Source organism: Eptesicus fuscus, chromosome 12 (assembly GCF_027574615.1).
Source record: "Eptesicus fuscus isolate TK198812 chromosome 12, DD_ASM_mEF_20220401, whole genome shotgun sequence".
NCBI classification, from domain to species: Eukaryota; Metazoa; Chordata; class Mammalia; order Chiroptera; family Vespertilionidae; genus Eptesicus; species Eptesicus fuscus.
The window spans coordinates 41,761,231-41,782,814 of record NC_072484.1 but is presented as its reverse complement, the minus strand read 5'-3'; the positions used below and the strand labels follow the sequence as shown (position 1 = coordinate 41,782,814).

At 45.2% G+C, this 21,584-nt stretch overlaps 1 protein-coding gene across 1 annotated transcript in view; it reads left to right on the top strand.

Annotated features, from left to right (window-relative positions):
• The window catches only part of CCBE1 (collagen and calcium binding EGF domains 1), a 172,343-nt gene that overhangs the window by 138,956 nt on the left and 11,803 nt on the right, over window positions 1–21,584 (top strand). The window contains exons 3-5 of the mRNA XM_008149590.3: window positions 10,026–10,078; window positions 14,498–14,632; window positions 16,860–17,012. Of these exons, the coding sequence (XP_008147812.2) occupies window positions 10,026–10,078; window positions 14,498–14,632; window positions 16,860–17,012 (341 nt within the window). The remainder of the gene's footprint in view (window positions 1–10,025; window positions 10,079–14,497; window positions 14,633–16,859; window positions 17,013–21,584) is intronic.

The window sequence follows — 21,584 nt, the reverse complement described above, 5'->3', positions numbered from 1 at the left end:
CCCCACTCATGGGAAGGTGAAAAATGGAGGACATGTGCCCCTTCTATTTAGGGGCGGCACCTGAAAGTTGCACACATCATGGTCACTCACCTCCTATTGGCCAGGCTTATTCATAGGGCCATGCCTGATAGAACAAGTCTGGGAAACGTTTCCTTTATTCTGGGTGGTTATGTACTCAGATATAATTTGGGATTTTGTTACTGAACAAAAAAGAGAAGATAGATTTAGGAAAACAGCTAGCTATCTCTGACCCAGTAGTGACCTTTTGAAAAGGCAGCTGTTATGGGGCTTCTACTAGGGGGGAAAATTAGAGGACAATATTTATAAAACAGAATTGTGGATTATTTGCCTTTATGCTCTGAGTCCATTAAGGATGCTATTCTATTCCACCTTGGCAGTGAGAAATTTTTTTTTTTCTGTTAGTTTTAAAATAGGACATTTTCTCATTACCAAAGTAATATCTGATAATTATAGAAAACTTAGAAAATTCAGGCAAGCAAAATGAAGGCCATTAAGATCCCTGGAAGTTTGCAGTTTAGGAGTCATGAGTAGAGAGGTGAGAGTTGAAATCCTGAGGCTAGATCCACCCTTTGAAAAAGAGAGAGGAGTGAGGTAACAATGGCTCATCTGTAGAGAAAGCCCTGAGTGGGAGGAGACAGTGGAGGAGCAGTCAGGAAACTTCCAGAAATGCCTTGGTAACCACTGTACATAACTTGTATGGCTCAATTTATCATGAATAACTCAATTATTGAAGATAGGATTTTCTTGATGAATGCCATTGCAACATATTATTAATAACCATGTGATTCTAGAATGCTTAGAAAGTTAAGGTTAGAATAAAAATAAGTCAATGGTGAGAGCTTTGGGTCTCACAGTGTCACTGCACTGTCCAGGGACAATGACCCACAGAATGAGACATAGTTCACAGCCATCAGTGCTTCTGAAAATTAGCAACTGTGGAAATAAATGTGAGCAGAGATTCCTTGGTTTAAACGCGTCTCACAAATAGAGAAAATTCTTCCATTAAAATCCTCTCTACGAGAAATCTCTATTAAACCAGTTATTTGAGGTGAAAAAATAATGACTATCCTGCCAAATAGTGCACTAAATCCTTCAGGCCATCTATAATATAATAAAAGCCTAATATGCTAAAGTGTCCGACCGTTCGTTCAACTGTTTAACCAGTTGCTATGACGAGCACTGACCACCAGGGAGCAGACGCTCCGACTGGTAGATTAGCTTGCTGCTGGGGTCCAGCCAATCACGACTGGGCAAGATGGGCTGGACATGCCCTGGAGCCAACCTCACGCAGTCCCTCTCAGGCCTCTAAAATATTTCTTCTAATTAATTTCCTTTCAATGTGCTCAAATCTGTGCACCGGGCCTCTAGTTTCTTAATAAATACCATATATTGGTTCCAGGTGACTTGGTCAAAAGCAGTTTGGTTGAAACCTCGGTGGTCAAGTTGTTCCAAAATGTCACTGCTCAGTTTCTGGATTGGTTAAATAACCCTGTAGGCAGTGATTCTCAAACATGTGTTCATGAGCATTACGCCCTAACCAACTTTCAAATCCAGAGTTTCTGAAACTGTTGCCAAGCCTGGCATTCAAAATGTGCCAAGACACCTGAAAGTTCCTAAAGATCTCTCTATTTTATTATTCCCTCTGTTTTCTCTTGCTACAACATCAACACCTGCTCGTTACAGAAAAACCAGAGAACACACAGAAAAGGACATGAGAAAAACATCGCATCCACATAAGTCAACTTAATGACTACCCAATGTGATCTTTGTATTTTAATGTAAAATTATCTCACAACCTATACATATATAAGTATGTACATAGATACAATTTTATATTTTTACAAAGATAATACCAAGCTACTTTTTCTAATTAGTTATAATTTTTTCTTATATTTCTTATATATTAAAGGCAGACAGCCAACAAGACAATTGAGGTTGACGAGGTGGAAACTCATTTGGGGACATAAAGAAGGGGAGGAAATGTGCGAGAAGAGGGTTGAGCACCTGACATTGGCATAGGTGCGAAGAGGAGTTGAATCAATCCCAGGTTCTTGTTCCCTCTGGATTCCGGTGGCCCGCTGCGGAGGTCCTTGACCCTTTGAGTCTGAGGACACTATGCCAGGGAGGTGGGGAGGTGCTGGCAGAAACACCCTGCAAAGGTGACATGCGTGTTCTCAGCCCGCAGCCTGGGCTGTTGTCTGAATTGCCCGTGTGCTCCTGGGCCAGCTTTGAGTAAACAGTCAGAGATCCAAACATGTGCATTTCATCACTGAGAACAGATACCGTGCTGATCAGAGAGAGGGAGGTGGAATGCTTTAGGGTTTCACTTCTGCAAGATGATCCGATAAAATCATCTGCACGCAGGCGTTTGCGTGGAAACAAATATGGCCAAGATACTGGCCCTTGTATTGCTCTGCCTCTCACTTAAAGCAGGCCCATGGGAAGTCAGCCTATGGCGGGCCGCAGATTTCCTGACCCTCCCTCCTCTGCAACACTGCAGGGTCCTTGAAGGTGGGGGCAGAGCAGTGATACGACAGGAAAACCATCACATTTCTTATATTTTCTGTTGGAATGAATGTAGGCCAGCAGTGAAGTACTAAGGTCCTTGCACCCTAACTCACTGAACCCTCACACCAAGCTGTTCCCATTTTACAGATGAGGAAATTAAGGAAGAGGAACTTAAAGTCGCTTGTCTAAGGTCCCACAGCTGGAAAGCAGCAGAGCCTGGATTCAAACCCAGAAGATACATCCCCAAAGCCCAGGGCCCTCACCATCAGCTATTCTGCCTTTGGGGTAGATGCAATATGAATGTTTGTTGAATGAAGAAATAATTATCACCCACAGTCTTGTGGGGGTAAATAACTTCTGGCTGTTTTCTTAGCTCCATTTAAGAATAGCCACACACACTTTTCCCCTGTATTTCACACAGCTAAAACCCAGATGATACCATGACCAGGGTATTAATGGTTAGAGGAGTAACTTCAATGATGTTCCTTCCTCATTTGATCATTTTGTATTTGTGTAGTGAAATATACACAACATAAAATTTACCGTTTTAACCATTTTTAGGTATTTAGTACAGTGACATTAAGTTTTTCCACATTGTCATGCAATTATCATCACCATTCATCTCCAGAACTTTTTCATCTTCCCAAATTAACACTCTAACCATAACTTCCCATTCCCCCTCCCCCAGACTCTGGCAACTGCCATTCTTTCTGTCTCTGTGGATTTGACTATTCTAGGTACCTCACATAAGTGGAATGATCCAATATTTGTCCTTCTGTGTTATTTCATTTAGCATAATGTTTTTAAGGTTTCTCCATATGGTAGCCTGTGTCAGGATTTCCTTCCTTTTGATATCTGCATACTAGTCTGTTGTGCGTATATAGCACATTTTGTTTATCCAGTCACGTGATGATGGACCTTTGGGTTGTCACCACCTTTTAGCTATTGTGAAAGGTGCTGCCAAGAGCCAGCATCCATTCAAGTCTGCTTTCAATTCTTTTGGCTATTTACTCAGAAGTGGAATTTTGAATCACGTGGTAACTCTGCTTAATTCTTTTAGGAACTACCATACTGTTTCCATCATTTGATCTTCACCATCAGTAATTGCATACACTACAGCAAGTTATACGTAATAGATTCCTTACAATTCTCATAGTATTGTCATTGATGTGGCAGTAACAAGCTAATACCTAGATCAGTGATAGGCAACCTTTTGAGCTTGGTGTGTCAAACTTCGCCAAAAAAACTGAGCGTAACTCGGGTAGTGTGTCACTTTGAGGAAAAAACTAACTCCAAGACTCTAGTCGCAAATGTCTCATCCTCAGGAGCAGCAAATGTTTCATCCTCGGCATGCGGCCGCGTGTCATCAGAAATGGCTACTACGCGTGTCAGTGCTGACACACGTGTCATAGGTTCGCCATCACTGACCTAGATGAATAAATAGGTAGGTTTGTTTGGGTTTGTTTGGTTTTTAGTTTACTGATTGCTGTAGTAAACATATCATTCTGTTTTCGGGGGCTGGGGTGCACATTCTGGTTTAAAGGCTGGAACCAAGCATGCCAAGATGGGAGGTGAGTCATTTTACGGGGTTCTGTTCTCAGGACTTCTAGCATAAGAGGAATCCTAGTAATTCACGGGAAGTCACGCAAAGCTCAATGAACGTTTTGGAAAGCAAGAAGGTTAAAAGGAAGAGAGGAAGGCTTCCTCACTCTTAGGAGCTTTACAAGGAAATTCAGGGCCACTTTTAGATCCTCGGGCCCTTAATTATAGCCTCGAGGAATTCACGTCCTGTGTTCTTCCTGACTAAAATTTCGCATGGACCCCCTCCACAGGCTTGCCACAGCGCAGTTGGAATGGTAAACATGAATTAGGCAAGTTGGGCTCTACAGATTTTCAGTCTCATGCGTCTTCCTTTGGAACTGACTAGTTGATGAGAGGAAGCCACCATCAGTTTGCCTTTAGAAGCCATCACCAGAAGGGCTTCATTGTTTTGGAATGAAATATGAAATATTAAATTGAAGGGGTTCTTTAAAACCATCTGGAATCTGCATGTCAGGGTTCTACTCAGTTCCCTGGCTTGGTGTCCCAATCTTGAGTTTCTCCCATACAGTTCTCACAAATATATACCTTCTGCCTTTTGCAGGAGTGGGAAAGGTTATCAGGCTAACTGCTTGGAGTTGCGGGGGGGAGGGAGGGGGAGCGGGGGCTGGGAATCCAACTTCTCGCCAGACTATCAGCTCATCTTGCTCTCTTCTGGCCCCCACTTTCTTCGATGCCTGGTGTCTGCAACTGCTAAGCCTTGCTCCATGATGAGCTCCTCTGGAGGCACTTAGGTTTGAGTTACTCCACTCTGCAAAATCCCTCCCATCCTTCCATCTTCTAGCCATGTTCCAAGTTAGAGAGGTCTCCTGAATCCATGGGATATGAGCTTGCATTTTCATTTCATGTTCATTTCGTTATTTGGGATTAACCTGTGGAAGAAGAAGACAAAAATATGACTTTTCCATCATCTTGAAACCAGAAGTTCCTCCTCCCGGCTTCCTTTCAGGAGAAGACAGGGCATCTACCACTGAATAAGAAGTGGAAGAAAGAGATGAGTCTTAAGATGAAGTCGTCTGGGTGGAGTGGCTTTTGTTGTTTTCTTGCCATGTTCATAAAGCTGCAGCTAGTAGTCCGTTCTGAAAAGTACCACAGCTTTTTTTATTCGCTCATTGCTAGGGGTGATGGGTGCACAATGCAGTGTGCAGATGATCGTTTATTGAGTAATACACTTGAAACCTGTTCCCCTATAAGTTCAATCTAAAAAAAGAAAGAAAAGACTAAGTAATTTATATAGTTCTTTAAAAAAAGGGAAAAAAAGCCCTAGTCAGGTGGCTCAGTTGGTTGGAGCATCGTCCCTTACACAAAAAGGTTTCAGGTTCAATTCCCTGTCAGGGCTCATGCATAGGTTGCGGGTTTGATCCCAGATCAGGGTTGGGGCATGTATGGGAGGCAACTGATGGATGGTTCTTTCTCTCTCCCTTCCTCTCCCTCTCAAATGAATAAAAACATATCCTCGGGTGAGAATAAAAAACAAAAAAGAAAAGAAAGCTGCAGCTAGCACACTGTTCTGACCCTGAACCAGGCCCTGCGCTAGGTACTTTGTTATCTGTAATCAGTGTGATAATCCTGTGAAGCAAATGTTATTACTCATGTTTTATCCATGAGGAACCTGAAGCTCAGCGAGTTGCAGAAATGAGCCCAAGGCCACATCCTGAGCTCTTCCAGTGGCAGAGCCAGAACTGCAAGCCTGGTTTGCTTGACCCTAAAGCCATTGCTTCACCCACTGCACAGAGCTTGGCACCAAGAACTCACAAAAGCGCAGTTCTCTCATTAAAAAAAAAAACACAAAACCTGATCTATCTGGTGCATGTCTAGGCAGTTCTGGAAAGGAAACCCCAAGTAAATCATAGGAAAATTTACTGTTGCCTTGGAGCATGTGTTGACATATTTCTTGCCTACTAATTCACTTGACCTTTCGAAGTCCCTTGTAGTCCTCTAATGCTTAGGCAGTTATTTTTTCAAATTCTTTTCTAGAATCTGATAACTAACAGCAGACAGTCGGATGACCGTACCTCTGTTATCTTCGTTGCCTTGATTTAGTTTTCCCTTCCAAAGCTCTCGCACACATTGGTTGATGGATATATTTCGGGCTGCACTGTTTTTATTTATGATTTTTTTATGTGTGTGACTTACTCAGAGGCACCCAGGGGGAAACCTCCACAGACTTTCCTGATTACCAGATGTCGCCCTTTCTGTGTAACAACTGTCTAATCACCACGGCCTCTTGCCAAGAATTGAGAAAAGCATTTGCATTTGGAAAACCAAGCTGCGCCACGTGAAGCATATTAAGAAGGACGGCCTCCCCTGAATCCACATGAGCTTTCCCCCGTCTGAGTTTGTTTTGCTTAAAGATGAAAACCACACAGCCGTGTTTGTAGTTAGGACTAGCAAGTGCTTGCGTAACCAGGAGGACATTTCACGTGGCTGTCTCAACTTCATTATGCGCAAATGATGTTCTAAGTAATCTTTGAACTGGTAGAACATGTGTAGCCAGTGTTTGTTTTTGGAATATTTCATTGTTTATTTTAAATGGTGATTTATGATGGATGGGTGTTTAACATGCAAAATAATACTGCATCCCCAGGAATTCTGAGGGAGACAGGAGGTTGTGGAGGCGTTTCAAACCGCCTTTTCTTGAGCAGAGACATGGCATTAGTTATGCAATTAAGAAAAAGCAGCGGAGGGGAAGGTAAATCGTAGCGGAGCAGGTATTTAAATGAAGCGTGCCCATCCTGAAGCTCAGATCTGCTCCTGACAGAGCTCCGTAGCCTTTTGAAAACATATCAAATCACTGCATTCTCACTTAATTTTGTAACAAGGCAAAGGACAGGTTACTTTGGACTCCACTGTGTGGACAATCCCAAGCCCTTGAAATGCTCAACAAGGTCAGAATGCCCAAGTTGAATGTCTCAGATGTGGAAAGAGAGATTGTAAGGATAGCATCCATTTGCATGGATTTTAACATGCCATCGAACACCTCTGAGGCTGTACCTTGGATGCACCATTTAAGTAGGAAGAGCCACACAGAACCATATGTTTAAATGTGGTGCTATCCTTGAGACATGAGTATCAAAAACACATGTTTTCCCCTCCATTCAACTCTCTCATGAATCACTTAGTTTCAGACCATGGAGTGTACCGCTTTTCCTCTTATAGATTTCTGTTAGACAGCCTCATGTAACACAGTAACTAATAACCATAAAATTGTAATGAATGCTCAATTAAGCCAATTTTCTTCTTGGTTGTTAGGAATTTGGTCTTTCTTAAACCATGCAAAACTAGGCAGATTTTACTAGCAAGTTTCATGAAATATAAAAGTAGATCCTGTACCTTTGTTAGAAATAGTAATTATCATAAATTTATACCCCATGGGATTCTTTTGTCATGTAAAATTATAATTCAGCCAGAGATGGTGTGACATTATATCTAATGGGAAAACTCTGGACACTGTCACATGCCATTTATATCAGTACATTTTATTTATATATGAAGAAATACGTGCATATACATTAAAATACATACATAAAATACATATACACTCCCTTTTGACATAAATATGCTGAAGAAAGATTCAAAATAGTCTATATTGAGTGGACACATACAGGTAGGCAAATGTGTCCTTTGCAGCACAGGGGACCCTTAGCTAGTTCCTTCAAGTCGGTTTCAAGAGCATCCCAGATGCCACTGTGTTTTCTAGTGGAAGCCCAGTGTTATGCCTTTGAAGTAAGATTATCTCTCGCAGCTGGGTTGCACATGAGACATATTGCAGAGAGAAAGGAGGCGGTGTAGCAGCACCCGATGGGGCTCAGAAACTTCTCCTGCCAGATGCAAAGTTTACAAGCTGTATACATTTTTCATAAATTTTATGTAAAACTTGTGATGGATTGAATAAAATTTTTCTAGATATTAGAAGTCTTAGGAAGAGATTGCGGGAATTTCTCTTTCATCCGGCAGATGGAAATCCACCTAGCAGACCAGTCCACAAGAATGGATTTGACCAATAGTATAGAGTATATTATTTGCAAAAGTAGAAAAAAATGCTGTTAAATTGTTTTTTATTACAATGTGATGGAAAAAAGACATCTAAGTGTATCAAATTATTCTTCAACAGCAGGTCTTGTCTAACGTGGTTGAGGGCACTTGCTTTAGTTCCCACCTTTGATTATTTCTAATAAAAAATAATAATTACCCCGTTTTGGTCCCCTGTTCAAAGTTCAACTCTCCTCCTAAGTCTGCCTGTTTGATTGACTCTCCAGAACTCTCTCGTAGTTGATGGACGCTGTTTTGTCCGGAGGGTGCAGCTGCTATCTGCTGAGGGGCGGGCCTGTTAGGAGCCCCCGACTCCTACCAGAAATGGAATCTTCCCAGTGGAGATTCCCATTTGGAAGGATGGCACCATTTGTCTACCGCAGACAGAGATGTAAGACTTGAATATGTGTGTGTGTAATTGCCTGTTGGCAGTTTTTCATCATTAGCTAATTTAGGTCCCTTTCAGTATCTTCCATGGTACAGGCATTAAAAAAAGCACTCCAGTGGGAGTTAGAATGCTTGGGTTCCAGTCCTCATCTTCTATTATAACTAGCAATCATTATGTTATAATTATCCAGTGGTGATTATACTTAGCTAATCCTATATAATAAAAGGCTAATATGCAAATAGACTGAACAGTGGAACAATCAAACAACCGGTCGCTATGACATGCGCTGACCACCAGGGGGCATGCATGGAACATGGTGAGCATCAGCCCTGGTGGGATGGTGGATCAGGTGAGTGGGAGCACCAGACCAATGTGGGGCGCTGGTTGGTCACTGACATCAGGGCGAACCTCTGGTAGTTACTGAAAATTCTTTGCTCCCGCATGCCACAATCCCGCCAGGTGCTTGCACCTGCTGCCAGCACCTAAGCCGCCACTCACATCCACTGCCATTACCCGGCGCCAGCCCCAATTGCTCAGTGCCATCAGTGGGTGCAAGTGGCAGCTGCCAGCCCCAATTGCCCCTCCGGGCTTCTCCACCTCCCCCTGCTCCTGAGGGGAGATCAGGGCCGACAGCTGCTTCTCGCACCTGCTGCCAATGATGGCCCCACTCACACCTGCAGCCGGCGCTGGAGCCACCACTCACACCCACTGCCGGTGCCGGTCCCGATCGCTCGGCGCCATCAGCGGGTGCAAGCAGCGGCTGCCAGCCCTGATCACCCCTGAGGGCTTCTCCACTTTCCCCTGCTCCTGAAAGGCAATCAGGGCAGCAGCAGCCCCTTGTACTGCTGCTGGCACCGGCCCCAGTTGCTCCACGCCTTCAGCAGGTGCGAGCAGGGCCAGCGCCGTCAGCCTATGGGAGTGGCAGTTTCGAGAGCTGGGCTGCCAGCAGACAGGGGACCAGGGGCCATGGCGGGAGGGGCTGGTCGAGGGTGCAGAGGATGGGCCCAGACCCGCCCCTTTGCTTCCTGCAGCCTCGTGTCCAGTTCCTTTCAAGATGCAAGAATTCGTGCCCTGGGCCCCTACTTGTTATTATAATTAGCAAGTACTGTGAATCCTTGGTGTGTAGGATGAGGGGCCAAGTCAGCCTTGAAGGTTCTTTTCATACCTATTTCTGCAGACCTGGAATTATCTAATTTAAGTATCTTGAGATCTCTGAGTGAATTCACTTCATGGGATTTAAAGGAATAATTCCATGTATTATGTGATGAGAAGGACATTCTGCTATTAGAAGATGTGGTCGTGTGATACTGACAATATTTTCCCTTTTTATCTCAGATTTCCTTTAAAATAACTCACCCTGTGTTGCTTCAGTGTTTCCTGGACACAAGTTATTTCATTCAAGACCAGTAACTGGAAAGAATGATATTTTTATCCAACATGTCCCATTTAAAATGTGTTTTGTTTGTTTGTCTCTTAGGAAAAAGTGCTGCAAAGGGTATAAATTTGTTCTCGGACAATGCATCCCAGAAGGTATGTCATAGGGAAGATTCTGCCTTCTCACCTTATTCATGACTAATCACCAGATGTCTGTAACGTTCAGATGTGCCTGGAATGATGTGTGTTATCTATGTCTAATTATCTGTGCATGTGTGTGTGTAATTTCTATGTGGGGGCATTACATCCTTCCAATGCTGATTTGGTTACATATAGCATGCTCTGTCTAAATCATTACACAACATGTAATCATACATTGAGTAATTCTCTAATCAGCATATCACACACAGAACACAGCTGCCCTTCCCTACCTCTCTACCTGCTTTTCATGTGTTAAACTTGAAACCCCTTCACATGACCATCAGCAAGCCCTGTGTGCAGCCCAGCCCTGAAGAGACAGAGGCCCAGCCCTCAATGCCCTCACCCTCCAGCTGAGTAGACAGGGTCTGGACAGCGCAGAATCAGAGAGACCTGGATTTCCTCATGGTTCCACATCGCCTTAGTCCATTCTGACTGCTATAACAAAAATACCATATATGGGCGACTTACATAACCAGCATTTATGTCTCACAGTTCTGAACGCTGGCAAGTCCAAGATCCAGGTGCTGCAAGATTCAGTATCTGGAGAGAGCTTCCTGGTTAATACACAGCCATCTTCTTGCTGTTTCTTCACATGGCAGAAAGGGCAAGGGAGCTCTCAGGGGTCTCTTTTACAAGGTCATTAATCCCATTCATCAGGGCTCCACCCTCATGGCTGAATGACCTCCCAAAGCCCCACCCAGTCCATCACATTGAGGGTTAGGATTCCCACTTATGGATTTCAGGAGGATGCAGGCATTCAGTCCACAGCACCCTTCCCTGTTAGCGATGACTTGGGCAAGTTACTTCCTAAATTTAGTTTTTGCAGGAAAGTATTAGTATTTGACTCATGTGGTTGTTCAAGACTATTACCGAATCTAAAGTACTTAGAAGCTTGGTAAGTGGCAGTTACTGTTATTGTTGCTGTTGTTATGAATAATAACTGAAATATGTGTGCTAGAGGCCTACAGTGCAGCAAGTGTGCGGGGGTGTGGGGGGCACGTAGCACAGAGGACCAGCGTGGTCAGAGATGGTGTCTAAGAGGAGGGAGACTCGAGCTAGGTTATCTGGGAAGGCTGCCAAGGACCTAGACAAGTAGGAGGAAGAAGACTGCAAAGGATTCAGCACTGACACAGGGAAGGCTAAGAACCATTTGAAGAGCATGAGATTAGTTGGCCCAAAGCTGGGGACAGACAGGTGAGTGAGTGATGTGAAATGGGTTTCTTCACTATTGCCCCAGCAGCCAGGTCTCTGAGCACAGCCTAGCTACTGCATGTGTTATCTCATGGAGAGCAATTGTTTTATCTGTTAGAAATAAATGAATCCCTCCTGTTGATTGCTCTCTTCGGTGGAAGGACAGCGAGTTCATTAATCCATAGCTGGGACCTCTGAGGAAGCTGGGACCTCTGAGGAAGCTGGGTGAGGAAGGTTGTTAGGAAATCTCATCACCCTCGATGGTTTATATGGCTTCAGGTCTCTGCAAGACTGACTTTCTCACAGCCAGCCAATTCCATTGCTGAGAGCGTGGTGGGAGAAAAACCACAAAAGTTAAAGTAATTGCATTCTTTTATAAGCCAGCTTTTCTCAGTCACCAGCTGTGTCTTTTATATTTCAATGTGGCAGCTACCGAAAGAAAATTAAGTTTAGGCCAATCATTTTAAGATCCCAGCTAAAGACCTTACCCCAACTAATTAAAAACACATATATGGATACCACATACTTACAGTTCCTTTAAATGTTAGGTATTGTGGTTTCAAACATCTGGGACAAAACCAATCTCCCTCATCCTGAGGTGGGGCCACAGCACCCATGATTAATGTAGTCTAGAACTGAGTATTTCCAGGAAAAGTGGTCTCAGGAGCTGAAAGCTGCTCTGTCATAGCTAATTCTCTGCTCTCTTGCTTTCGCTAGAACACTTTCAAAAGTTAATTCGTTTTAATTTGTAAGAATAAGTCAGTATTGGCTTGTTTATCATTTACTAAAAATATCTTTAGGCGTAAAGGTTTCTATTGCCCAAAAATGCAAAGTGTAAATGTAGGATCTCAGAAAAGATGGTGTATTAGTGAGGATTCTTCAGAGATATTAATTTTTAAAGAATTGGCTGACAAGATGTGGAGGCTGGGAACTCCAAAGTCCGAAGAGTAGGCCAGCAGATTGGAGACCCAGGAGAGAGTCAGAGTTTGAACCCAGAAACTGTCTGCTGACAGAATTCCCTCTTTAGCAGGGGAGGCCCATCTTTTCTCTATTGAGACCTGATTGGATGAGACTCACCATCATTGTGAAGAGCAATCTGTTTTACTCAAAGTCCACTGATTTAAATGTTAATCGCATCTGAAAAAGATCTCCACAGAAACACCTAGAATGTTTAAATAAATACCTGGGTAGTGTGGCCTAGCCAAGTTGACACATAAATTAACCATCATAGATAGTAAAAAGAGACTAGAATTTCTTTTCTTTTCTTTTTTTTAAAAAAAAAGCTAAATAAAGAATAGAAGCTGTAATTAAAACAGTGTTATTGCCTCACAGTTGTGGTTCTGGAAGTCAAGAGTCAGCAAGCTATGGTTATGGGCCACGTCTGACCCACTGCCTATTTTTGTAAATAAAGTTTTATTGGGACACAGTCATACCCATTAATTTAAGTGCTGTCTGTGAATGCTTTTGCCCTACAACAGCGGAGTTGAATAGTTGCAACAAAGGCCTGCAAAGCTAAAAATATTATCTGGCCAACCAGATATGTTTTGCCCCCCGTGCTGTATTATCTTACTTGGCCAGGTGACAAGATGGTCTGATTTGTTCTAGTTCAACAATTATTGAGTATAAACTGTAGGAGGAGAGTGGTGCTGTACTCCAGAGCAGTGGTCACCAACCTTTCAGACCTCACAGACCACCAGTGGTCTGTGGACCACTGGTTGGCAACTGCTGCTCCAAAGGTTTCCTTAAACCAACAGTCGCCAACCTTTCAGACCTCACAGACCACCAGTGGTCCACGGACCACCGGTTGGCAACCACTGCTCCAGAGGACTCAGTCCCTGCCAGGTACCCAAACAAGTGTAAGAACTAGGAATTTAAAAAGCAGAAGAGCCGGTGAAGCTCTCACTGTGTGTCAGGCATTGTGCTTAATGCATCATCCTATGTAATCTCATAAAAGCACCCTGAAGTCGGTACTGTTGTTACCTATTTTATAGGTAAGGAAATGGAGGCTTAAAGAACCGAAGATCACAGAGATTGTGGCAGAGTTGGCAATGTTGGCTCCAGAACCTGCACGCTTCACCACCCTCCTAGAATAGGGCCTGCACAGAGTAGGCATTCGATAACCATGTGGAAGCCCATGAACATGAGAAATGCAGGGCACAGAACACTGATGCCTGGAGGTGATGCTTAGTTAAGGAAAGTGTGTTTGACCAGGGACACACACAGGCAAAGCAGCCTGGAATCCCCATCTTAGGGAGAAGCACTTATCTAGGGCGGCTTCCCAGGTCATCGTGAAAATGGCATGAGCCTTGTCACAAGGACCCTGCCCACAGCAGGGGCTGCCAGCCCAACATTCCACCTTCATATGTCCCAGAGCAAAGCCAAGGGTAGCTCGTCTGTCAGCACCTGGGGAAGATAGTGCTGTGATTAATGAGAGGCTGGATCTAGTTGGCAAGTAAATGTTCAGCCTGAGCACCTGACAGAGAGCCAAGTCCCTTCAAGAGGCTCATTAACTACCAGTTTGTAAGGACCAAGAGAAGGAGATGCTCTAAGTCTTTACAAGTAATAGACCACCCACCCAATTCACACAGGCTTAGGGCCAGGATGAGATCTCTAGCTATTCACCCTTACCCAGCGCCTTCTCAGCATGCAGAATCAACCCCTGGCATGCACACCTACAACCCACACACACTCTAACTCAAACACATCTCCATTCCAAAGCCTCCCTCACACTCCTAGGAGCCAACCTGAGTTCTGGTCCTGCTCCCCACGTTATAGGGACAGCACCCATCACCAGGGATGGCTGTTCTAGAGTGTTCCACCAGAAAGGACTCCCTGTCTCTACAACAGTTGGTTAAAAACAACAACAAAACAGACCCTGGTAATGCTGCAGAGTGAAGCCTGGCCCAACTAGAGCTCCTTTGCTCTTGGGATGAGGGACAAAGACCAAAGGATGAGGCGGTGACCCCCCAGGGGGAAATCACAAATGATGTTTGCTTCTAACCACTGCGAAGCTGGACACCATGTTTCTCAGAGGCCCCCATGGCTGGAAGAGTTCACATGTCACAGTTGCCCTAGAGCAGAGCGCAGCCCAAAAAGTCTGTTCCAGTCCAGAGCCAGGTGACCACCCCCCCTCCGCCTCTGGAGTGACTGCAGTTGACATGAGCTCACACTTTCCTCTTTCAGATTATGATGTGTGTGCCGAGGCCCCCTGTGAGCAGCAGTGCACAGATAACTTCGGCCGTGTGCTGTGTACTTGTTACCCGGGATACCGCTATGACCGTGACAGACACCGGAAACGGGAGAAGCCCTACTGCCTGGGTGTGTTGGCAATGCACGTATTTTTCAGCTCCTGACACTGTGCCTCTTTCAGATGAGTCTATGCTTGCGTGGGCGCTCTTTGTCAGTGGGACCAGCTCCCAGGGGCCACTTTGATCTTTGATTCCTGCCTTTCCCTCCTGATATTTGTTGGATGCAGTGTGTTGTCATTATCCTAGGGGATCACTGCCCTTCACCTCAATTATTGAGACGAACGATGGCCACAGAACTCTTCAGGGAGTTGGTGCCAGTCAGGTCTTCATGGGCAGTGAGATATATGAGCAAGAAAAGGGGAACATTAGCAAATGTAAACAAGGAGAGTATAAAACAGAACATTAAGTGGGAAGAAATGTAAAAACAGAAATGAGAGTAAGCATTCTCTCAGAAGAGGAGTAGGGGGAGAGGCTGGGAAAGAGGGCGTCCATGTGGCAGACAGTTTAGGAGTCAGAGGGAGCTAAAGCCAGCCACCAGGGCTGCAGCTGAGCAAAATCAGTGCTGCCATTGCCACAGGCGTGTTCCCTCCCTGAGCCTGCACTCTGAATTTCTGAGGCAGGTTTATTGTCCCCTGGAGCCATGTTTCAAAGTGGAGTCAGTCCTGGCTAACCTACCTCAGAAACATCTAAGGTTCTCTCTTTAAAAAAACAAAAGTGTCTGGCCTCCCCTCCAGACTCTGAGGGTGGGACTGGAAATCTGCATATATGCAAATGCCTCTAGTGACTCCCAGGCACAGTCAAGTTTGAGCATCAGCTTGAGGATGAACCTAGGAGACTGGCACATGACCCAAGTGGAAAATAAAGGAGCTGCAATGAGCAGGGGCTCTAGAGAGAACCATTCAAAAGAAGTTCTAGATGTTAGGTCTCCTAGATATTAGGGCACCTTGGAAGTGCCCCATGCTGACAAGGAATGGGATTGAGGCCACCAAGTGAATGGAGTGGGGACCCAAGGCCTCTCCTACAGAAAGCATGGGATGCCACTCTAGACCCCCTAAAGTCCTAGGCACAAGGGCTCATATTTGTGGTATGATACCCTGTTCTTTTCATTTGGGGGTCAGCAAAGCCAGCTTTCTGCCGAGTTCCATCCATTTCTATCTCTCAACCTCCTCTGGACATAGAGGCAGCTCCATGCTTAGGTGTAGGGCAGGTGCACGTGGAGAGCGTGGTCAGCCTGAGGAACTGCAGGGGAGGATCCAGCTATGTAATATATACAGATGACGTAGCATGTACCACCAAGGGGAAAAAATGACCACACTCCCCTCGGCACACACACGGCCTGCCAGAGGCGGATCCATGGCAGCTTGTCTGGGGAGTAGTTGTTGGAATCCGGAAGCGAGGGCTGGGCTGAGTCAGCTGCCACATGTGCACAGTCTCCCACTCACTGCCACCCAGGTCTTCAGTGAATGAGAGAAACCAGACTTGGGCTCCCTCTCTTCTTCCTGGTGGGAAATGGTTTTGTTTCTACCCCACTCACTAGGGGAGCAAGTCTGTGATGTGCTCAGTTCACATGGACTCTTACTGGTTACTTGTTTGAGGGTCTCACGGCTCATTTCCACAGCTCACGAGGAGTCTGTTTGGGTCATTGATGAGGCTGAAATTTCCTGGGGAGAACTCTCTCCGTTAGACCCATTAGGACTGTTTTCTTTTATCAGAAGTGGCTTTTCCCAGGTACCATCATGTCTCTTAACTGGGAAGGAGTCCTTCCTAACTGACCTGGGGTCACCACATGCTACTTGGAATGATAGCCAAACATAAAGAAAACATAAAACCCGTGGCACACTGGGTTCTTGCAGAAAACCATTTCTATAATGCTCACTTTTGCAGAAAACTGTTTCTATAATGCTCACTTTTGCAGAAAACTGTTTCTATAATGCTCACTTTTCAAAGTGTGTTGCCAGTGGGGGGCTTGTTTTCTCACCTAAGGAGCCTTATGAAGTGTGTAGAGCAGTCTTCATTATCATGGGTTACAGGTGAGAACTGTGAAGGCTAGCGATGCCTGCACCAACCACCTGACTTGGTAATGGCAGAGCCGCAACCAGGAACCCCATCAGTGATCGGTTGTAACCGTGGTGACACTGCCTGATGTCTTCCTGTCACTCAGGTTTCTAGCTTCCTGCTCTATTCCAGGCTTCTCTGCTAGAGTCTGACAAAGTGTGCTTTGCAGACATAAACATGTCGCTTGTGCTGGAAGTCAATTCTTGGAAACTAAGTGTCGTCTGCATTTGGTCCAAACCTAGATATCGACGAGTGTGCCACCAGCAACGAGACTCTGTGTGCACACATCTGTGTCAACACCTTGGGCAGCTACCGCTGTGAATGCCGGGAGGGCTACATCCAGGAGGACGATGGGAGGACGTGCATCAAGGGAGACAAATACCCCAATGACACTGGTGAGTGGGGCAAGTATGGTGGGTGGGTGGGTGGCTGGATGGATGGATGGATGGACGGACACAAAGAAGGGGCATTTATATGAATGGTAGGTGTGACTGGGTAAGAGGAGGGTAGGACATCAGGTCAAGTCTCTTCTAAAGAGACCTGTTGAGAGCGATGCCCGTGAGCAGCAAGGTTGTGAACTGGTGTGTGTTTGAGGAAGCTCTCCACCAAGCAGAGGTGGTGTGCTCGTGGATAAATCAGTAGAGCTTAGTTACTTGCTTAGACCAAACTAGGATGAGCAAAGAAGAGACCAGAAACACTACGTTCTCTCAAAAGAGAGGGAGCTGAATATACATATGAAACATTTCCATGTAAGGAAGCTATCTACATCAGTGCGGCTCAAAGTACATAGTCCATGGCCCTGTGCCTGCCGATGAGCTATTTGTGATTTGGTTCAGGACTGGATAGAAACAGAAGTTGAGAATGTTTAGAAGTTTTTATTCCGATCTGACAGAGAAATTTTGTTTAGATCCAAAGATTTCTGCTGATATTTTATGCTTTATTTTTCTAGCAATTTGTTTTAATTGTATTTTGCAAATACAATCACAGTGGAGTGGAAATTTTTAAAAGCTGGCCCTTCTTCGCAGCATTTGAGAAGCTGATTGAACTGAGATGTCTGATCCCTAAGGATATGATTAGCTCGCATATTGAGTTACTTCCTTATTTAAGTTTGGAGGGGAAAGGAGTTGGGGGAGGGGGAAAGGGAGGCAGGAAGGAAAGAAAGGAGGTAGAGGGAAGGGAAGGAAAAGAAGAAGCTTTTGTGCTCCTTATCTAAGGCTCACAAGGCCAGGAAGATTTCATCTTCCAGAACCCAGGGCTCAGATCCTCTCTGTCATCCTGAGGAGGGAAAGGGGCCTGGATGCTGTCAGTGGCGTGGGGAGGCTGCCTGGGTCTGGGCCATCTGTGGGTGGGGAGGGAGCGAGTCCCAGGTACCAGGAAATGAAAGGCCAGAACTGTCTGGGTACTCAGGAGCTAGTTAGCGATTTTGGGGGTGTAGTCTGAGGTTCACAAAGGAGCGGAAGGCAGTTGCCATCAGCTCACCGCAACAAACAGCTGGGAACCAGCTGCCTCCCACAGGAAAAACTACAAAGCACAATTATGAGGTTGAGTCATGAGGAAGCCACCGTATATTAGAAGTAGAGGCAAAATATCTGTTTGGAGCCAGCTCAGAATTGGGCAATTTGGGATAATGTGAATGAATCAGAGGGCCCTGTGAAATCTACTGAAAGCCGGAAGCACACGGGACCCGCATGCCCACAGGTGCTTAAAGCTGGGGTCCGTTGGGGAAAAATGTGTGCAGGTGGCACACATTTCTTAGAATTCAATTTAAAATCCCTTCATTTTTGTTTCATGGTGGAGAGGGTGCGGGAGGAGTGGGATGTGTAACTTACCTCTTAGATTATGTCCTATATTGAAAGGAGGAATCTCACTGAAAAAACGAGGTGCAGCTTCTTAGTCACTGATACATTGATGTGTGGGTCAACCTAATAATTAGCAGCAAGAATAGCAGCATTCCCATTTTTCATTCTGGAATTGGATTTCCAGCTGCGCTCTGAGCCAGGCAGCCCAAGGCTGTGGGCTACTCAGCCTGCCAACTTTATCGTCTCTTTGCCTCACATTTCTATTCCGGTGAAATCCCATTTACGTGGGCATGAGGGGCAATGTTGAGCAACCCAGTCTAGAGCACAACCATCAGAAACAGCAACCAGTGCTTACTGCCGAGTGTCAGGGTGGCCTTTGATGCTAGGGATCTGGTAAGACCTGGCCCCGCCCCACCAGCAGTTCCCACCTGGTGGGCCAAAGTGACCTGCCCAGAGACCTGGTCTTAACCAGCAGAGACCAGAGAAGCAGAGACTAGTGTAAGATGTTATTCACTGGATTTACTGGTTCTTTGGTCTCAGTGGTCTCCACCTCTTGCAGTGATTCTTAGGTTCTGCAACCACATCCCTCTTCAGTCTCATACATTGCACTGCTGTGTGGTTCCCTAGGGATGTCTCTGAGCAGGGCAATGTGGCCTTGGTGGCACTCACAGCCTGCCTTGTGCTTCGCAGTGTGCACCCAGGAGGGGCCCAGCCACAGGACAGGGGTACGGGAAGGTCTCACTGCATCTTTGAAATTAGCAGCCTGTCCAGCGGGCTTAGTGGTTGAGCACTGACCTATGAACCAGGAGATCATGGTTCAGTTCCCAGTCAGGGTACAAGCCTGGGTTGCGGGCTCGATCTCCAGTTGGAGGTGTGCAGGAGGCAGCCAATCAATTATTCTCTCTCATCACTGATGTTTCTCTCTCTCTTTCCCTCTCCCTTCCTCTCTGAAATCAATATATATTTACAAATATATATTTTGTAAAAGATGAAATTAGCAGCCGGTGGTGCTCAGTCAGTCTTGAGACCCCACTCTTGTTTCCGTCCCTGAGAAACAATTTCTCAAACACACAAAAAGTTTCAGTGCAAGAGATCAAGAATTTTATTTAAGAAATGACCATTTGACTTCAGCTGAGAATTCAGTAAAAACCTAAGCAGTCATAATTAAAAGGGATATGTATTTGCAGCTTTTTGGGTACCTTCTCTAGTATTACTTTCATGTAAAGGCATATGTGACCTCAACCATTTATTACAGCATTTCCTCACGTTGTGTTCTATACAACTTTGGGGTTGTATGGGTATTGCTGTGCCTTTCTTCCTTAAGGAGCTTCTGTGTTCAGAGGTTTGGGGAAGAATGCGTTACTGCACCCACTTCTTAAGGATTCATGATGCAAGTGCATTAAAAGCTCTGAGAGATGGCTATTTTCTACCAAAAAAAATATGTTAATTTTAATGAAACCTGAATTACCCAAAATTAGTTTCTTAAGAAATACCTTCTAACATCTCCCAGATGGTGGTGTCCTGGAAATTAGAGTTTGGAAAATTCTAACTTACTAGTGCTGGGGTTCTTTTCCCAGCCTTACAAAGGGCTCAGCATTCTGGAGAAAGGGGCTGCGCGTAGATGATTAAAGAGTCCGGAGACGAAAGATAATTTTGAAAGGCATTGGGGGTCAGAGGAGCTTCAGCTAAAGGGAGTTAAAGACTCCTCCTTGACCAAGGACCCTGCTTTTATTCACACGATTTATCCTAAGGCAAGGTGGACATATACACTTCAAAGGGTAAGGTATCAAAGGGTAGAATACAGAAGCATTATCAGTTTGGGGAATAGCCTATAGCTGTTCAGGTGTTTGGCCAACAGGAGGCAATAAAATGCCCTGAGCTGTCTGGCAGTTAACAATCCTATTCAGGGTTGGGGAAAGTGCCGTTTAGCCGTTTCCAACAGGTAAACTACATATGTGGCTCACCCTTGTTGAGCCGCCCAAGTCCCATCAACCTTTTGACAGAACTCTTGTCATTATTACATGCTGGAATTGGTTCCCGGCAACTAGCATCTGAGCTCTGGGGCTCAACTTGGTAGATCATCTGGTCGACTTTCAGGGAAGGATGTTTTTGGATGCAGCCACGAAGTCCAGAGGGAAGCCATTCGCTGCAGACAGCAGAGCATCTGATGAACAAAACAGGCCGATACTCCTCCATTCTGCCATTCTGAGAGACAGGATGTTCAGTTTACAGGGGCTGGGAGGGGGTGCCCTTCTGTTTAATCAGAAAGAACTGTCTGGTGGCTCTACCGCTGTGCTTCATTGTAACGAACTCCTCGCTGCCGATTCTCTCCCTCCTCCTCCTCCTCTACATATAACAGCCTCAAATGACTTTTTTAAAACCTGAAAGGTCACTGTCAGTTGTATCTTACTCGCCCCGCTGCCAGCAACAGCATTATAAAAGAATATGGTCTCTATTGAATTCACCACACACACGCAGAGGACCTAGCATTTGGTTTTAGTATTTTACTAAGAAAAACATTCCAACACGCGTAACCAAGGAAATCAGGGAGTCACAGCCTGAGAGGAGTAATTCATACACAAAATTATGAAAAAGGACAGGCACGTTGCTTGCCCGGAATGTTAAAGTCATAATTTGGGCCACCAAGTAAGTGAGGGGCTGGTTTTGGTGGTTCTGGCAGCAAAAGGCAAGTGCCCTGGATGCGTTTCTTTGACAGCGGTGACGCCCCGAAAGTTCCTTGGCGTAGAAGTTAGGAGAGCTGGTAGCTGGAGCTGCGTTAGTATTAACCAGCTGTCGTGGGCCGGTCGCCAGGCCTCAGCTTCCTCCTCTATAGACAAGAGGGTTGGACAAGGGGAGCTCTGAAGACCCTTTTGCCCTTTGCAAATATTTTTTTCCAGTGTGGTGTGATGTAGCTTCAGTAAAAGTAATACAAGCTCTCCCAGCCCTGGGAGTCCCTGTCCAGTCACATCTTTGTCCTTCATCTAAGCGAATGCCAAGTCTCCAAGACATGCCCAGCTTCACTACCAAAACAGAGAACTTACTGTATCTCAACAGATGAAGCATCAACGTCCAGCTATTCAGCTCAGCATTAAGAAAAGTTAGGGGCCAGACGAGCCTCATATCTGGAACATCAGAGGCAGTTAAGTGGTTTCATCTGTTTTGGACTAA